Genomic DNA, 20190 nt, shown 5'->3' on the forward strand with positions numbered 1-20190 from the left:
CACCCATAATGCACTTGTTATGCAACAATCAGTCTTTTAGGGGACATTTCAGGGATATAAAAATAAAAATGTGTTGGCTCAACAAACAAACATAATGTAACGGTTTGCATTTTTTTTTTTTTTTTTTTTTTTTTTTTTGAGTTATGACAACTTCTAATGAAATTACGTTCAACTAACAAACTACATTGACTTAGAGGAACTTAATTCGTAACATGAATGGACCCAAATTAAGTTGATTACTTGAAAAAAAATAAAGGGTATGTTTTTGTATTTCCTTTGTGTTTTTCGCATACAGACAACGTCGTCGAAACAATCTGCTAGTTTCAAGCAGTCTATGGTTTCAAGTCGGATCTGTGAAAACGGCTCATGCCAGGCCAGTAGTTGGCGGTGTCACTTTGTAAAGAAACACTATGCGTCTGTAGACTGAACATGTAATACACATGCGCATAACGTCACCATTTTCACAGATGAAAATAATGTAATTTTCAAAAACATACACGTTGAAGCCCGTTTTCAAAAGTTTGCATTTTAGGCTCCCTAAACGTCGTTGTCATGTAAATGAACGGCCAAAACGCATAAAGTTTTATGTTAGTTGTGTAAACGGCCCCCAGGTCACCTCAACTTTACTTGAGCTGTAGCCCTGGAACCAATTAATCTTATCTATTTGAATTAAAATACGCAGCTAGTATAGCACATGCTTAATGTGACTTGTTTAGCATGTACATTTAATGAACAAGAGATTACTTGTCAGTGGCATTAGCTCAGGCATTTTTGCTCTTGAGCACAATGGTAACCACAAAATCCTCAACATTACAGAAACTCTTTTAAATGTCAAACATAATGGCATTAAACACTAACAGTGTTTTCTTTCACTAAAAACAAATAAAATAACACTTATTTGTAACATTTAATCTCCTGATCCAGTCCTATGTAAAGCATGCTGGGAACTAGAAGTCCACTGCCCAATTACAAGACAATTTCATTAAGTTACTGCAACTTATTTTTTAACCAAAAAAAATTTTGTTGAGATTTTGCGTTTAAATTACCTACAATATTAAGTTAATGTAATGATCAACATTATTACGTCAACAGAACACAAAATAATGTTCACAACTCCAAAATGGTCCATATACATAAAACACTGGCTTGTTCATCATAACGTTAACACACTTCGTGACATTTAATATAATAGGTTTTGCTATTAGAAATTAAAAGAATTTTGCACTTCCAGTCTTAAATCTTTTCTACCTCAATTCTCACTCCTCTTTGGCCAAAAGTGATGTTCGAAGGGGATATTTGACTTTATTACCCTACAAGTTTGATTTAAAATATGATTTTTTTTTATATATATATTTAAATACTTTTAAATGTAACATTTTTAAAAAAAATGCTACTCCTGGTTAAGGTTTTATTTATCAGACAAAATTATTTGGCAAAAAAAGTAAAATTACAGCTACAGGTTTTATGTTACTTGCATAGAAAAATGCATAGAAAAACAAAAAACGCAAAGGAAAAAGCTCAACATAATCAGTTATTAATATTTCGTTGGTTCTTTCTTGTTTTTGCATGTTTATGATTTCTTTGTATGACAGTCTGGCCAGAACTAAGTCCGCACAATTTGGCATGTTTCATTGCGTTATCATAAATAAAAATTCACTCCAAGCACAACTATGCAATATGCTATAAAATCCTTTTTAATAATAAAAACAATTTTTTTATAATATTTGAATTTGCCAATTTTCATAGGCCGGATATCAATGTTGGCCACTATTGTAGAACAATATGTATATTTAAAAAATATTCTGACATTAAAAATATTTAAAAAATTGTGAAATGTACAATTATTTTATTCAGAGTAAATCAAGGTTGCGATCATGATGCAGAATTAGACTGATAGTCTGATATAATGAAAGATCACACTGAAAAAAATGGTCCAGAATTGAAAGAGTGATTTAAAAAAACATTTTGTTTTTGCTGATCAGCTTATCATAAAAAAGTAAAAGTGTGAAAAGGAAATAATGTAGGCAACATTTAAGAGCAAGACCAGCTTTCCAGTGAACTGCCCTCATCCAGACCAAGGATATCTTCAAAGGTTAACATGCCTTAAAGTTGAAAAGTCCACATGGGAAAAGAACAGAAAGGATCACAAACAACTGATGGCAAGGACAGATCTGAAAGGAGGATGGAGTGGAGCAGCTCTCCTTCATGATGAAAAGAGTATCTGCAAATACAGAGGGAGTGGTTGCACATTGGAGGAATAGTGTAAATGCTGGCTTGCGTAACTGATAAGAGCCCATCACACACGCATCAATTAATGTCCGTCAGATGTAATGTTTCCCACTGCTTTGTACAGCCCATGTTTACTCTGTATCTGCACCCCTGACCTCACGCAAGAGGGACGTCAAGAAAAGATAAAACCCGCGCAAATATGCAATGCTTAGAAGCACTGAACAGGACTGAACCAGGAGAAGAGTGATGCTAAAAGTGTGATTGAGATTGACTGTTGCTGTAATCAGTCAGAAGATTGCCTAAATCCTGTTGTGCAAACATATAACTTAGTCGAGGTTTGCTGAAAATAGTTGCATCCACTGCATTTTTATTTATTTTTTTAAGGCTAAAAATGTTTTTGAGTGATTTGCTTTCACCAGCCTCTGGTTTGTGGCAAGCGAAATTTTAAGTGCACTACAGCGCCTTGACTTTACTTTGCATTAATTTAACAAGCTTTGCATTTGCATTTTGGCTTTCTGAATGGCGAAATCTGAGCCATGTGTTAAAGGAGGGGTGGAAAGAGCTTCCTGTTCTTACAGGAAGTAGGAAATCCGCAGGCCTGCGCAACCTTAACCTTTTCCAAATCCAGTTTATGTTGATGTGGGAGAGTTTGGATACGTGTCTGCTTACATATTTGGAGTGTTATGATGAAAATGCATTTCTGCAATAACTGACCATGAATTGAAATGTTTTACAGAATAATTTGTTGGCAGTTGAGATGAACTGGTGGTTGAGGCTTGAGTTTGCACGGCTTGATGTATCTGACCATCATTTCAACTCTTCCAGCCCACGTGGGTGTGTTATAGGAGTCTCTTCCATTACACAGATAAATTGAAAGCTACTGCGTGAAGTGAGGAATCTTGTGCCAAACATGTTTCAGAGTTTTGAGATAGGGCATGTTACTGAAAGCTGATCACAAAAGTAAACAAGCTCTGGTTCCTCTGAACTTACGTCAGCAAAGAACAGGAAGGAACTTTGATAGGGACGAACCTGACACAAAAACATGGGATGAATAAACAAGGATAAATATTCGCCTACAGATAACAGCGTGCCTGGTATGGGCTAATGAAATCGAGGAATGATGACGAGCAATTATATTAATCTTGTGTAGGGGAAAAAAAATGCAAAGATTAAATAAAAAAGTAATGCAAAAATTATTCAAAGTGATAAGATTTTTTTTTTTTTTTAAACAACCCGACGAATAATATAAGAAACATTGTTTTAAAGGTACATTATGTAATTTTAAAATAAGGAGTCTACATCAATCCTTCTTCCAAAACTCTTTTTTCTTACCCTGATTTATATTGTAAACCTATTATAAGTGTTTATATTTTTAACCCCTCGGGATGGTTTTCGCGGGAAATTGCACACATACTTCACTCGACCATGCGTGTCTTATAATATCTGTAAATAGAGAAGTTGCTCCGGCGTGTCTGGTGTGGGAGTGTTGGAGTAGCAGAGGCTAGTTGTCAACACGAGTGGGAAAGGTTGACATGGAACAGCTAAATCTCCAATCACCCATAAAACACACACAACACAACACAAAACAATGCCGAACAGAGAGTCTGGTGACAAACGCGACAGGATATGTTCACGACTTTTCGAGGAAGTATCATGTCTGTTAATTATTGAAGCCTGTTTCCGCCACGAATAAAACATTTTAAGATAACTGCGACTTTTTCTCTCACAATTGCGAGTTTACACCAGAATTGCGTGTTAAAAAGTCATAATTGCGAGAAATAAATTCAGATTTTTTTCTCACAATTGTTTATATCTCGCAATTCTGACTTTATAACACGCACTTGCGACTTAACCCTAAAACTGGCAATGTGATCTGGGTGTAACGTCTTTTTTTGGGGCGTAAGAATGATTTTTTCATCAAATCCTTTTATAATTTATCACAGCCTGGTCTGTCTTGAGTATGCTGGTCACATGATTTGTTTAAAAATTTTTGTGATTAATTAGTCAGCCTGACCTAAATCCAACATGGCTGCCAGTGATGCAGGACATTCAGATTTTGAGATAAGTAAATATATATTAAACTTACTTTTCTTGGAAATCTAAACAACATTTATTCGATAGGATTTGGGGACCTTTCATAGACTTTATTAAGGACTTAGATTTGACAGATGATTTTTTGGACTTTTGAGACCTGTAGGAAGGAAACCTATAGTTCCAAAATTTAAGCTTAAGTTTAAATTTCACTTTAAATAAAAGTGGAAGAATGTACACTTTGAGATAAGATTATATGTAATACTATGTTTTTATTTTCTATGCTTAATGACCTATGTTGAAGAGAGAAGCGTTGTTCACTGTATTAGTTCTTTCCTGCTTAATTCCTGCCTTTTAATGGGTTTAAATCCATGTAATGCAGTCATTATGTTTATATGGACAAATTTGTATCAACAAGATTGTGATTGTTTGTTTTTTGCCAAAATATTTTTATTAAGATTTTCTTCATGTAAATACAAACTTTTCTTTTGAAAAAATAATACTAACACTGCTAACATTATGAACATTTTCTTAAGGTGCTGAAAAAGAAAATGTATAAAAATGTTGTTCATGTTGTTATTTAGCACGTTTTGAAATATATGTTACACCTGAGTCACATTACCACTTTTGGGTATAAAAAAGGGATTAACTTTGTATTCTGAGATATTTTTTGTTTTTACAAATTATAAAATGTACAGGTTAAACTGATACAGCCTGTCTGTCTTGAGTATGCTGGTCACATGATTTGCTTCAAGTTATCTGTGATCAATTAGTCAGCCTGACCTTAATCCAACATTTTTTACCATTTTTTATGGTAATGAAAGGTCCGATTTCAAAACGGTTTTCACAGGCTCAATCTTGAGTTTGTAAGCTTTCCAATGATATGTCAACATCATATGAGTTGAAGTATAGGATATAATTGTTTTAAACATGCAATGGCAGTTAGTTATACATTTGGTCCTTTTTTTATACCCTAAACAGGCAATGTGATCTGGGAGTCACAACTCATAAAATCCAAAATACATAACATTTTTCAAAAATTCTTTTGGATATGATTTACTTAAGTCCAGATGATATAAAAAATGACATGAAATTATTTGTTGCTTATCATTTTCTACTCTTGCCTGTTTAAGGGTTAATATCACGCAATTCTGAGAAAAAGAAAAGTCAGATGAGCTAAAAAGTCACAAATACCTTTTTAATTTTTTATTCTGTGGCAGAAACAAGCTTCCATAGTTAATAGGTACAGCTACAGTAAATTCTTCAGATAGTCATTTTGAGATCATTTCCTTCTAAACTGGTAAAATAAGCCTAGTAGTGAATGAGCAGTAGGGTAATCTCTCTCTCTTTTAGCTGTGAGAAAGAATATATTCAAAGTCATGTTTGAGTCACAAAAAAAAACATTCTTCCGCATGCAGTTTTTTTTATTCGCTAAAAGGCCCAAAATTACAGTGTATCTTTAAATCACCATGGCTTTGTTTAGATCTCTTAATATTATTGATACCCCTTTAATAATATTTTGATATGGCATGTCATTGTTTTTGTCTCTTAAAATATCTTCCTTCTACAGATGTAAGTGCTCTGCTTCATTTGTTTCTTGTATGTGTTTGTGGCTGAAATGTTAATTAGATATATAATAAATGTTTTTGAAACCTTACACTTCCAATGAATGAATACAGAGACATGGCACAGATCAAAGTTTATCAAAAGCATTTAATATTATTCAGAGTAATCATATCAATGACACACGAATTCACAAAGTGTTTAAGACATGTCTGGCTCAGTTCGCTTCGTGTGTGAATTCCAAAACAGTGCAGATTTTAAATAACCACAAAAATAAAATAATAATGAGGGAAAAAAAGGGGAAAGTGTGTATATTGCAACAGGAAAAATATTTCTTAAAAAAATTGAGAGTAGCTCAAGAAGAACTCAGCACCATCTATTTCATAATCAAAACAATTTTCCTGATAATACATGAATCATTTCACGCTAACGCCTCTAAAGCTGTAAAAAATTACAGTATATATTTTAAAACAATAATGCGTTAAATCCCCTTTCACACTGTTACTCGTTCCAGTAAAATGCCACAATTCTCTATATAAGCATTAGTTTAGGCGTATGACAACCCACTGCAGCCAATAACTGTATAGCATGTGTATTGAAGGTTTATGCCTGCTGTAGTCAGCGTGGAAAACGTGTCCTCAAATGAACAGCATTTACAACAGGACAGAAGCACCACTAAATGTGTAAGATAGGTATCGAAATCTGTTCTTAGCACACATTCGTGAATCACCTGAATTCATCACAAAGTAGCTGCTAATCTAGGCTCAGGATTTCTGACATCAGTCCAAGTCACCATCTTAGTACAAAAACAAGCAAAAAGATCTGAGAACTCGTATGAACATGGCCCCTGGATTTAATCTTCTTTTTTTTTTCTTTCTTTAAATAAACATTTAAACTGGAAAGTGAGCAGGTGTTAAAATGTATAACAGTGATCACATTTAAGTCATGTTGTTGTCAACTTGGGTGGGAAAAAAAATGTGTTTTAAAAACATTTGTGTATAACAGACAACTTCTGATTAGTCAAATCCTACCCTCTGTGCTCTACAATCTAAAAGGACAAGGAGTCAGTTATGAGAGATTTAATTCATATAGACAGGAAAGACATTTAAAGGGGCAAGCACCAAGATTTAACAAAAAAAAAAGAAAGAAAATCAGCACCCTTAAAATATTACAGAGGATTTAGAATAACAATAGAAACCCTTAATACATCTATGATAACCATGTTGAGGCAGGGAGAGCATTTTATATCCAATAAATAGAAGAACATTTTAAATAAAAAAAACAAAAAAACAATTGTACAATTAAAAAAAGAGAATAGATCTGTATAGAGGAGAAACAATTCACTGACCAAAACAGATGAAACTGAACAAGAATAACCACAAAACGCAGGAAAAGAGATTGATTAAAAATGCAATCCTTAAATGCTTGTCCTGATGATATAAACACAACGTTCCATACTAAAACTGAAAAAGTATTTTAAAACCCGTATGTTTTGAAGCATTCTGAACAACTATTTCTTTTTAATTCTTAATGCTTTAGAAAAATGTCCATAGCTCTATTATTAGTATTATTAATTTTTATCTCTTCACTAAATACAAGTCACAAGGCCAATGTGGTATATATCTAGGCTGTTCTAGGTTTAAAAATAATAAATTATTGGAGAAAAATAAGCACCCACGAAAAGTACAAAGACCATTTAGACATTTCAGTATTCAAGACAAAAAACAAACAAAAAAAAGCAACATGAAAGAAAACTAAGAACAAAAACCTAAACGGACAGGATCTTGTCAAATCCGCTGCTGTAAGCAGTGACAGCACCAAACTGCGGTTCATCGGACGTCCCGCAGAGCCATTCAGAGGTTGATACACAAGACCGACAGGAGCAAACTGGAGTCTTATTGGCTGATTGGTTCTGTAAACAATTCTTAGTAAACTGGTTCTGGATTGGCTGTTCAACAAATATTAACAGTAGTAGGTAATTTTTTTTTTCCAACTGTAAATGTTTTAAGTCTTAATCGGACTAAAATAAAAGATCTTGTCCTGCGAGCAGGAGTTTTGGTTATGGCTGTGTGAGGGAAAGTGACGAGACGTTCTCATCGGGAGCTGGGACTGATGGCCTGAGAAAGACAAAGACAAACAAACGAGAGATGTTAGCTCTTTCTGAAGCTTTGTTCAACTGCACGCTTTGTCAAAGTGCACGGACATGAACTCACCAGGGTGAATGAGTCGTACACGTTCATCAGCTCCTCCATGCGGTATTGCTCCAGCACCACTACATTGGAGAGGTTCGGGCTTCGTTGTCGTGCACAGTCCTCACAGTGCACCACATACGTCTTCCGACTGCCATTCTCGCCGGTCACAAACAGCAGGTTAAACACCTCCACCTGCTCAGGAACATACAAACAAACCACAAACTCTTAAAGGGCGCCTATTATGTCATTTACAGGTTCATAATTAAATCATGTAAATTTATTCTGGTAGACAAAGTTATTTTTCTTAGGGTACGTTTACAAGATAAAATGCTTAGTGTTACTGGATCGTGCTGCATTCGATAGCATCAACCACAACATTCTTCTGAATAGACTAGAAAATTATGTTGGCATTAGTGGAATTGCATTGGCATGGTTCAAATCATACTTCTGACTGTTATCAATTTGTAGCAGTAAATGTAGTAGTATATCGATCACAAGTTCAGTATGGTGTACCGCAAGGCTCAGTACTAGGACCGTTGCGTTTCACCCTGTACATGCTACCCTTGGGAGATATCATATATGAAGCATGGAGTGATAACTGATGATACTCAGCTCTATATTTCTTTGTGCCCTGACGAAACATATCAACTAGGCATTCTGCTAATTTTGTGAATTGGTATAAAATAATTGGATGACATGCATACCCGTTTTCCCTGGGAGTTTCCCGTATTCCCGCCCCCCCTCCCGTTTTGTTACTTCTCCCATGAAACTCCCGTAATTTGAATGGCCCAAACCTCATATGAATAATCACATCAATATATTATTCCAAGGTTGTCCAGTTGCCAGATCTTATATGAAACGCATCCTACTCGCACAATCAACACATCATGCAAATTTCAAACCATTTGTGAGCGCAACCTACAAGCCAGTTGCGCTGTTGATATTTAACACAATTAACGCAGCATCCGTTTTCTATGTCACCCTTTAGCTAGCCTTACATTATGTGATGTGCTCTTATTCATGTGTATAATTGTATAACCTAGAATACTGTCTAACACTTGACGGCTGCTCTGTCAAGTCTTCGTCGTCAGTTAGGAACCTGAGTTTGCTCTTTGATACCGATCTTTTATTTGAAAGCCACATTTCTAGCATCAGTAAAACCACATTCTTCCCTTCAAAGTTAGTTTGTGCCCTCAATGCTAGATTACTGTAATGCTCCACTGGGTGGTTGCCCTGCACGCTTAATAAACAAACTCCAGCTGGTCCAAAACGCAGCAGCTCGAGTTCTTACTAGAACCAGGAAGTTTGACCATATTAGCCCGGTTCTGTCAATACTGCACTAGCTTCCTATTAATATTGCATATTGTAAAATCTTTTACTTACAGAGCACTAAATGGTTCAGCTCCTCAGACTTGAGTGAGCTCTTAACACATTATAAGGGGCTTTCGCACCGGAGAACCTTTTCATAGCTCCTAGAATTAACCCACTTTTTGGTGTGTTCGCACCACAAGAACTGGGAATGATTTCAGTTCAAGGAACACCTTGTGTGGGGACTAAATTAGCTCCTACTTTAGAGTAGGGTCTAACCCAGAACAATAGGAACTACCAGTGACGTAAGTGTACGCTGATTGGGCTTAAAAAAAAAGAAAAGAAAAGCCATGTACACTCACAGATTATATCCTATATACAGTATTTACTCCAGAAACGAACATGGAAAACAGTGATAGATGGACCTCTTAACCTCTTAAAAGAGAAAATCCAACGCAATTTTGAGGAGACCAAGCAAAACATGATTATGTATTTCTGCTCAGCTAGCAACACTGGGCATCAAACACATGGCAAACGCTAATACTTTCTAATATAATGTCTACTTTATTTGTATAACAGTTCTATATAATAACGTATTAGACAGGACTGTTAAACAGATCGTAAACTAATGAAGATGGAGAATGGGAGTGTGCTCAGGCGTTCTCAGCGCCGTCAAAATAAAAGTCCCAACAAGCGCAGTTTACGTCACTTCAGAGTTCCTACCGGAGGTGCGAATGCAACCAGGAAAATGGCCCTAGGGGAACATTTAGTTCTCGGTGAACCACTCCGGTAGCTAGTTCCTAGAACTACCCAGTGCGAAAGGGGTTATAGTCCTTCATATCTATTGTGATCTCAAAATTCTGGCCAGTTGATAATACCAATAACACTAATATCATCTGCAGGCAGTAGATCCTTTTCCTATTTAGCATCCAAACACTGGAATAGTCTTCCTAGCCTTGTTCGGGAAGCAGACACACTCTGTTTAAAGTCAGTTTAAATCTAGACTAAAAACATCTCTTTAACCTGGCATACACAACACATTATCAATTCCTATTATTCAAATCAGTTAAATGAATGTTAGGCTGCATAAACTAGGTCAACCGGAAGCAAGAACACTTCCTATAACACCCGATGTACTTGTTACATCATAAGAAGAATGGCATCTACGCTAATGTTAGTCTGTCGGTTTCATCCTTATCCCAAGGTTACCGTAGTCAGCCGTATCCGGTCCATATCCAGATCAGATGGTGGACCTGCATCTAGACACGACCAAAACGCAGCCCTGAATGTCAGCAGGGACCGTGTCAACTAGACAATCCCCTGTGAAGGCCTCATCGACATGACAGTCATCGGCAGGTCCTCCGCACAGACCCTATGGCCTTCAGCTTCGGCTCCATACCGGTGTGATGGATTGATCTTCAAGCAAAAGGAACTAGATAAATATTTGAATGCTAAATCCGATCTGAATTCTGACTTGTGATGCAGCCTGAAACATCACACTGTGTTCGTTCATTGGCCAGAGGAGAACTGCCCCCCCCGACTGAGCCTGGTTTCTCCCAATATTTTTCTCTCCATTCGGTCAACTGATGGAGTTTGGGTTCCTTGCCATTGTCGCCTCTGGCTTGCTAGCCGAAATAGCCGAAATGCGTAATTTTCTTGTAGTCACTGTAAAGCTGCTTTGAAACAATCTGTGTATTGTATAAAGCGCTATATAAATACAGATGACTTGACTAAAGCAAAACCAGAATAGTCTGACTTTAGATTTGTGAAATTATGTATAATTTCAAGATTTAAAGCAAAACCAGAATGGTCTGACTTTAGATTTGTGAAATTATGCTGAAATTAAACAGCACTCTCTGACAGTAGGTGGTGCTTATGGAACAGGAGAAAGAGGAAAAGAAAACTTTTCAGTCAGATCCCTTCAAAAATACACTCATATAAACTCCCACCACAAATTCAATATGAATATTTTCTTCCTATATTTCCAGCATCATGAAAAGCAGGCTTGTTGTGCCTGGTTCACTATTTGCTCTGCTGGATCGGTCTTTGGTGCACCCCGTTTCTAGCCTGTGTTAACGTAATATTTACAGACTGTAATATTTCCACACAAATGTGACCCATGCTGGCAAAATGAGTTGCAATGAGAAAATTTTCTAAATAATTTATTTTCACATATTTCAAATGATGTATGATTTGTTTGAATCGGACAAAAAAAAAAAAAAAAGTAATGAGCTACACCCGTTTGATGTCGATAGGGTCAGCAAAGTCAATTTAGAGAAAAATTGAGTTTAAGTTTTCTGAAGGTTCCAAAACAAAAATCACCAAGCAACCTTAAAATCCCTGGTAACACCACCAAATTTGGTCAAAACCAAATATCTATAGACATACCAGATAATGTTTGCATGAATACTCGTCAAGACAGATATTTTGAAATACTGTAATTCTGTGTATGTGTGTACATCGGGATCGCGCACTGTCTGAGTCTTCTTTGTGCGCAGGCATCAGATCTGTCAGTCAGTGTGAGTAAGATTGTTTTTCATGGACAAAGGAAAGGTACTCCTCTCAGAAAACGTACAAATAAAGATACTTTTAGATGTTTAATTGCTATTTGGAGCACTGGGATCGCTAGACGAGGGCTTAATGAACACATTTTTGTGAAAACCTCAAAACTGACATTTTTCACTTGTTTTGCCTGTAGCTCGAAATTATCCCGTGCGCATTCCGACTGCTTTTGCCAGCACAGGTCACAAATGACATTGAGAAATGATTGCAATGCAGTTTGTGTGCATGTCCGGAATAGAGATCAGCCAAAATAAAACAAAAAAATGATTTATGGTCTGTCGACCGGTGCATCTCTAATTTTTATGTGTTGTTATAACTGTCATTTCTTTACATCATGCTAAAAATACCAAAAATACAACACACTGCCCTGCATCGAACAGGGGTGCATTTCCCGAACAACAACGCTGAACAACCCAACTCACTGCTTGACTACCATAGTGCGATAACATTGTTGAAGAAATCAACTAGCTAGTCACGACAAATTTAGCGAAAATATGGTTAATAATAGTCGTTTAATCATGTTGGTTAATGATCTCACGCAGGTGGAGGAGTAATAACTTCTTTTAATCAATCCGTTTAAGATTGAGGTAATGTTAGATTTTTTGCTATAAATTATAGACATGGCATTTGAGGACTAATTCTCATTTTTCTCAGTTACTTTGCTTTATTTCCAGATTCAATCGTTGGCTCGTTCTTGCGTACTAGAGCATGTACTCGCGTAAATGATATTTGTACATATATTCAAAATAAAAGATAAAAAATTGTTCTGATTGTACTTGCTCAAGATAAGGATTTATCTTTGATTTATAAAGTCCAAATGTCATGCAACTTAGCAATGTTGTTTGCAAATGTTGGTTGGAACTATGGTTTCGGGCAACACTGACTCATTGCTTTCGGGAAACGCACCCCAGTACCGTTCAGAAGCCGTCATTATTAAAAAGGTGAGAACACAACAAAGAGTTGTGATTATGCTGCTGAGGAACAGTGTTAACAATACATTTTAACCACTGATTCTTCAATTCCACCATTGGAAGTCCATGTGATGATGTTTTGCCCTTGCAGTCAAAATCAAAACAAAAAGAAACTATGTTTCCTTGACGTAGTGATAAAATCTGCCTGGACTTATAACTACCTTTGTTTGAGGGCGATCCAAAATAGCCAGTAGACATATATTTTGCAAATGTCTTACATGGTGACGTAGCTACATCACAGAAATAATGGCAGGACTACAAATAAAGGCAGTTTTCTATTGTAGAGATTCAATCCCTTTGGACTTTTTGGACTGTGTGCTTTGCAGATTGTTTACATGCACAAACAGCTATATTACACACTAAAGGAAAGGTACAATAACAAAAGCATAATAGATCCCCTTTAAAAGTTGAAGGGTGCCATTCCTTGGCATCTAGTGACACCAAAAGGAATTGCAAAAATAATGATTGCTAGTGGTGCAGAAATTACACACTGCATATTTACATAGGTTATGCCATATTCTAATGCAGAATACCTCAAAGCTGCATTATTTCATAACCAGAGATGACACAGCTACATGCTAAATATTCTTTTTATGGAATAATAAGTGGGTTTTTGAATACTGGTAGTATCTTTTTCTACGCAGAACCTGCCAATATTTTATACAAACTATGAAGCACAACATTCGACTCACATCACACTCGTTACAGTAGTAGGCCGGCTCATCCTTCACTCTGCTCTGGTAGGAGATCTTCTTTCCTGATGCCACCAGCTGGTCCCTCAGGATCTGAATGTGCTTAATAGACTGAAGGAGACAGTGTCTGAAAAGGAGGGAAAAAGAAAAAATTATGAAATGTCCATGCTACTTAATTGTGGTGTAACTTGGTAAGAAAGAGTCAATAATGCTGCCGCATACTCACTTGATCAACTTGTAAGTGTCTGGATCGGTGACTTTGACGTTGCGTGCCACGTTCCAGGACACGTGAATCATGGGAACGATGGATTTCACTTTCTTCACTTCGTTCCACTCAAATCTCTCTAAAGCCAACTGGTACTGATATGCTACAAACACAAAAGATAAAGGTCTAGCAAAAAAGCTTTGTACATTTCTGTGCCCTGGCTAAGAAATTTTAGTTTTACACATTTTTTTGCAACCGTTTAATGTAACCATAATGACTGATACAAATTTTCTGTTTATGTAACCATAATGACTGATACAATTTTTCAAAGTAAGGTTACATGGTCAGTGTGTAGGTTACTCACAGTTGACAGGTCCCACATTCCAAGCAATGTTGTTGCACCAGCCTACGGCTTGAACCCAGTGTACAGTGCCAGCGTTGATCCATACCAGATCTCCTGGCCTTTGGATGAACCGGTACACAGGGATATTAGAGCGGTACAAGTCATCCAGAACCGGCCACCATGATCCTGTCAGGTAGTCCACTCCATGCCTGAGAGAAAATTCGTTCACAAAATTAATATATTTTGTGGTTAAAATTAATAGCCAAACAATATTTTATTCCTAATGAAAGAATTTGTTATTTTGACAGCGTTTTTGATAAACTGAGTAACTCTTAAAAAGACAGATTTTGCATGTTTCAAGAGGCACAGTTTCTTACTTTTCACAGAAATCACTGATGGCCTCCCAGTAGTCGTCATGGACAGAAAACCACTCACAGTCTCCAGGCCCAATATTGATATTTACGGAACAAAAGTTATTGTTCTCCTGGTGTCCTGATGACACAAGCATTAAACATGAAATTTAACATCAATAAAGAACTACTTGCCAAAACAGACTATTCCATCCTTGATTGACTACAAATCAAGAAAGTTATTTGAGATTAAGTCAAACCTGGTGTGCGGCAGCCAGGGACCTTCATGTAGAGTTGTACTGTATTCATTCCCAAAATGGTGTGGCCAACATGGCTCAGCATATTCCCACTGGAAGAGACGCGCATAAACGCCGGCAACTTCTGCAGTTCTTGCAGCTGAGGCTTCCATCTAAAGCACAAGACACAACACCATTTAGTTAATACAGATTGCTTATACATCACCAAGACATAGTTGTGTAATTGCTGCCTGTGTAGAGACTTTCATCCAAAAGAAGATGCTGCACACGTTGAAGTAATTATGCACAATGGTCTTACCTTTTGGGATCGGACAGGTCAATATTGGTGCCAAATTTAATTATCTTCCCCACAGATTTTTGCTCTGAACTGTAAAAATAATGAAACAATTAATAACAGCATTTTAACAGCAGATCTTTATTGATACACACACAGGGAGGGTGATTTATCATAGTTTTAATTAAATTCTTAAAGCAAATGTTACTATAATTATTTGGATTAATTCAAGAATTAAGTGCTGAGGTAATTTGCAGTAATTACCTGGCGCCGGGAGCTGAGGAGTTACAGGTCATATTCTCAGAGTTAGTGGCCGATTTCTCATCTTCCTCCTCCTCATAATCACTGCCCTTTTCTTCCTGCAAGGTCAGACAATGGTATGGTGAGTGCATGAGGTATATGACTGACTATTAAATTAGTGGACTTCATAGTCAATCAAAACTGTACAAACAAGAATTCTAAAGTATTTGCAAAATGACCAATACACCTCTGGAAATTAACAAACAGTGTGTCCAAACTTTTATGGTGTAGGCTTGTGTTCACACCTGTAAGCTCTCTTGGAAGCTGGAGGCCTGGTACTGGGCATACTTGGCAATCGTTGTATGTGACCTGCTGCTCTCGCAGGGCCAGGTCTGGCCAGTGCCAGTGGAATCCCAGTTCTCATCCGCTGGCTGCTGAACCTGGGTCCGAACTTCTACTGCATGCTCGGAATTTGCCTCCACCAAAGACTTAGTTGAAAACAGACCAAGATCTATAAAGGAGGAGGAATGGAAAGAAGCGCAACTTAGTTTCAACAACAGCAACTGTTTGGACTCAACTGTAGAGTCATAAAATTTTAAATCTGTCCATCCACCATATATCCATAAGACATTATGCAGAAACTTACTTAATCTAAGGGAGCCAGCTAGTCCCCGGATGACAGTAACTGGGTTTTTAGGATCTGTGCAGAACTGCAGCAGGACTGGAGAGAATGCATCTCTTTTACTTTCCAACTGCAGAGAAACACCAACATGGAATCATTAAGACATACTTTTAACACTTTCCCTGACATTCACAGGCAATCCATGTTTTCACTATTATACAGTAGTGGGGCGCAATTACGCATCTTCTGAAAGAGTACAAAATCTCCAGATCAAAACAGTCAAAAGAGGAGCAGAAACAAGTGATTAAAGCATTGCTTATGCACCTTGTAGTCTTAGAAAAACACAATTTTCTCAGCTCTTTGTTCAAAATGTTGCTTTTTTTTTTTTTTTTTTTAATGAAACTTCCCCAAATTCAAGTGTTGATAAAAAAGAATCCATTTAGCTAGAATAAAATGTTTTTTTTTGTTTTTTGTTTTTAAAGCAGAACATCTGTTCTTTCTTTTGATATATTGCATATTCAGATATTCATACAACAAAATATTCAGGAGGCCATGAAAGTTTCCTGAAAATTATCAAAAACACTGGCGGTGGCTGGCAACTTAAAAAGAAAAAAAAGAAAAAAAACGCTGGCGGGGAAAGAGTTAATATACAACAGAAAATCAAACTTAATATTACCGGAGTAGGTTTTATTGTGCATGTAATACAAAACAAATGACCACAAGGGGGCAGGAGATGCTGACAATGCTACTGCAGTGCTTACATAGATACTAGGTGTGGGGGGGTTGAGTTTCTCTCGAGGGATGGGCATCTCTGAGGTCAAAATGGGTTTAACAGAGAAGGCAGGTAGGAGGTATGATTCCTTGAATTTCTCCTTTACACGTGCTCCCCTGAAACAACAAGACATTAAGTATTAGATATGGCCTTCATGACATCAAACTAAATTGCCACTGCAGGCAAGAAATATTCTGTTTCAGAGATGTCCTGCATGGAAAGATCACTTACTTGCAGGCTCTGATGATTTCACTGGCTGTGTTCTTTATGGTGATCTGCTCCAGAGGAATCCTCTTCTCCTCCACCTCTGAAGCAATAAATGTCTCCCTGTCCCCACTCTCCACCTTTATGAGGCGTATCTTCAGTTCTTTGGGTGGTCCATCTGTCAGTGCCTTTAGTTTCTGAAAGTCGTCAGAACAAAATGCTGATGAAGCTGATGGGAGATCAGAGGAACGTCCTGAGCTGCTGTCATTGTCTTTGCTTTGTGCCCACTCTTCCCCTTCGCTCTGAGATTGGTTACATTCCTCTTTCCTTCTCTTCTTGTCTCCATCACGCTCTTGTTCCTTCTCCCTAAACTCCTTACTCTGAATGTCCAGGTTACCCAGCACCTGCCTGCTCTTCTTTTCCTTGTGTGACTTTCCGTCCCTGTGCCGTCGACCGAAGCTGGTAGCAGATGAGGAAGAGGAAAGAGACGCATCATCGTGTCTTTCTCTGTGCTTTTTCTTTCTCTCTTTCCTGTCCTCATGTTTTTTACTGCTACTGTGTTTGTGTTTCCTCTCTCGTTCTCTGTCTCTGTGTCGGTCCTTTTCTTTATCAGGTCTGCATATCTCCTGTGACTCTGCCTTTGAGTGATCTTTATAAGGGAGAATGTGTTTGTTCAACTCATAGCTATGACCAAGTTCTGCTAGCGAAGACTCTGAGATGGTGGTCAGTTTTGGTCGTCTTTCCAACAAGTCTTTCACAGTTCCAGAATCCTTCTCTCCTGTGGGTTCTTCTGAAATCTCTTCCTCATCATCATTGCCCAAAAGATCTGACTGGCTTATTTTATCCCCTCTCTTCCTCTCAGACGCCCAAGCTGTAGGCGAGAGGGGACAGGACTCACCTGAGTTACTAATGGCAGGGGTTTGCGTTGGACTGCTAAAACCTGGGTGATTAGCTGTACCTGATGTGGGAGAAGTGCTTTGTTGTTGCCTACAAATGTCAGGCCCCAGAGAAAGAGACGAAGAGTACTTAATTCCCACAAAAGCAGAGGGAGGAGGACGACCAAAGGGTCCACCCCGGTAGGTGTATTTCTGGCTCTCCAGCACAGATGCAAGGTTTTTAAACATACTGTTTACACCTGTCTGGTGGAGATGTGGCCGCTGAGGTGGTGAACAGGATGGAGTTTCATCTTCACGATCAGCTTCTTCTTCATCATCCTCGCACTCACTTTTCTCTAACTCTGAAAGGCCATACAGCTTGGCCAAGTCACTATGGCGATAGTTGGTTCCCGTTGTGGCAAGAATGCTTCCTTGGGACTGCATGCTAATGGAATTGGCAGACTTGGGAATGACCTTAAGAACCTCCTCTTCTTCCTCAAGTGAAGAAGTGCGACTACAAGGTGATGCCAAGGAACCTTGCCGACTTAACACAGGTGGGCTTGCATGACTCTCTGGCTGATAATCCTCAGTTGGAGATTGCTTTAGGGCAGGCACGAGGTCCGGTGCGCATAAATAACTCTTCATCTGTGCCACATTTGCAGAAAACTGAGGTTCCGGTACTGCCTGTTCTCCTCTCTGACCAGAATACAACTCCTCCTCTTTCTTGATGGACTCATCCAACATCTTCATAATGTTTGCCAATCCATCAGGCAAGAGCTCAGAAGTTTCCTCCTCAAATTGGGCACCATCAGAGTCACCACTGCAACTACTAGCACTGCTACCCAGACTACCAAGTCCTGTACTGGGCATATGTTTTTGCAGACTATTTGCGGTCGTGCTGATTTGTGTGCATGAAGAGCGAACATCCTTGGGGAAAGCCTGGTAAAGTTTGGGTGGCTCTCGCAGGGGCGGGGGGTTGGGTATAGCATCCAAAATCCCAGGGATATGAGAGGTTTTCAACATGGTGATATCTTTGGAGGGGTCAGGTTTTAATTGCATTGTGTGGTTGTGGGAGGGGCTGATGAGACCTGACTCTGAGGGGTATGTGGGAATCCCAGTGGGATTCTGAGATGGTGCTCCACTCTTCCATTTCTCTCTCTGCCTTTGCTTCTCACGGGCATATTCAGTCTGTGGTGTGAGAGGGGGTGGTCGTGGTCGTTCGTTAATGGTTGTTGCAGTTCCAGAAGGACGTTGGGGCACTCCTCCTCGACTCAACCAGGGATAAGGTGGTGAATTCTGGCTAGGAGGTGAGATGGAAGAGGCATTGGCTGGAGACAAACGAGGAGGTAGAGGCTCAGCTGCACTACCTGACAGCAAACGCTCCAGACTCTTGATTGCGGACTCACCATGAGGCTTTGTCTCCACTTCTTGTCGCTCTACATTCTGTTTCCTCTTTTCCTCCTGCTCTCTCATTCTCTCTTCTGCTTGCATGTGGCCCTGCAACTCTGCATCAAGTTTATTAAAAGCATCAGAAATGGATTGAGAGTTCGGGGCAGCAGTTTGCAAACAGGACCTTGGGTAGACTGGGGCTGGAACAGTAGTAGTTGCCTGAGAAATTGAGGGGGAAGCTTGAATGGGCACTAAGTTACATGAACTGTTGGATATTGGCTGGAGGGCTGAATTGACTTTTATGTGTGCTGGAGGTTGAGGGTGTTGTAAAGGTAAATTGGCGGCTCGTTGGAGAGTGTTAGAGGTCTTGCTGGTGATGACGCTCTCCCCTGATCTCTGAAGCCCTGAGTTTAGGGTGGAGAAAGTAGAGGACACTGGGGTGTAGTTGGGTCTACCTTGTCCTGTGTGAGGAAGAGTGGACTGCTGAATCTGAGATTGTGCCCCTCTATATTGGTGTGGAAGGGTTCCAACACCAGGGTGGACACCCTGATACCCTGGATGTGGCAGATTTTTGCCAATCATGGATACATGGTTTGGGTTTGAGATTAGCACCGAAGAATCAGTTCCTCTCCAACTGCTTAGGGTGCTGGGGATGGAGGTGGTGGTAGGGGGTGCAGAGCTCATTGTAGGGATGCCTCCAACATTGGTGTATAGTCCCAGGGAGCAAGGTGGACGAGGAGTTTCCAGGTTTGGGGTAATGACAGGTTTTCGAACAGGGGCCTGAGAAGGGCTCACACGTTTGGGCGTCCCTGGACCCTGGTCGCCCCCAACAACCTTATTCTGTGCCTGAGAAAGGCGTGCGACAACCTGAGAATCCCCTGTTGCTGAAATGTCACGTGACTCCTAAAGGGAAATGAATATTAGAGTCAACAAAACAGGTCCCAAAATTGTAACTATAGATAACATTTATGTTGCGTATCATGCTATTTAGTAATATTAGTCAGGCAGTAATTATCAAGTTAATTATTAAATGCATCAGAGCCGGGTTTTGGTTAAAGGGTTAGTCCACCCAAAAATGATAATTCTGTCATCACCCTCATGTCGTTCCAAA

The 20190-nt window shown here is 38.7% G+C and overlaps 1 protein-coding gene across 5 annotated transcripts in view; it reads right to left on the minus strand.

Moving 5' to 3' along the window:
* Nucleotides 1–5955: 5955 nt before the first annotated feature.
* The window catches only part of kdm6ba (lysine (K)-specific demethylase 6B, a), an 84649-nt gene continuing 70414 nt past the window's right edge, over nucleotides 5956–20190 (minus strand). For 4 of the 5 annotated variants that reach the window (XM_079867702.1, XM_079867704.1, XM_079867705.1 and 1 more), the window contains 13 exons: nucleotides 16843–19982; nucleotides 16601–16727; nucleotides 15864–15969; nucleotides 15523–15728; nucleotides 15242–15336; nucleotides 15002–15070; nucleotides 14707–14855; nucleotides 14474–14588; nucleotides 14118–14305; nucleotides 13775–13916; nucleotides 13549–13675; nucleotides 8037–8210; nucleotides 5956–7940 (listed from right to left, as the gene is read on the minus strand). In XM_079867702.1, the coding sequence (XP_079723828.1) occupies nucleotides 7917–7940; nucleotides 8037–8210; nucleotides 13549–13675; nucleotides 13775–13916; nucleotides 14118–14305; nucleotides 14474–14588; nucleotides 14707–14855; nucleotides 15002–15070; nucleotides 15242–15336; nucleotides 15523–15728; nucleotides 15864–15969; nucleotides 16601–16727; nucleotides 16843–19982 (4662 nt within the window). In that variant the 3' untranslated portion in view covers nucleotides 5956–7916. The remainder of the gene's footprint in view (nucleotides 7941–8036; nucleotides 8211–13548; nucleotides 13676–13774; nucleotides 13917–14117; nucleotides 14306–14473; nucleotides 14589–14706; nucleotides 14856–15001; nucleotides 15071–15241; nucleotides 15337–15522; nucleotides 15729–15863; nucleotides 15970–16600; nucleotides 16728–16842; nucleotides 19983–20190) is intronic. The other variant, XM_079867706.1, reaches the window with a different exon arrangement.

The sequence above is a fragment of the Squalius cephalus genome, assembly GCF_949319135.1.
Source record: "Squalius cephalus genome assembly, chromosome: 3".
Classification (NCBI taxonomy): Eukaryota; Metazoa; Chordata; class Actinopteri; order Cypriniformes; family Leuciscidae; genus Squalius; species Squalius cephalus.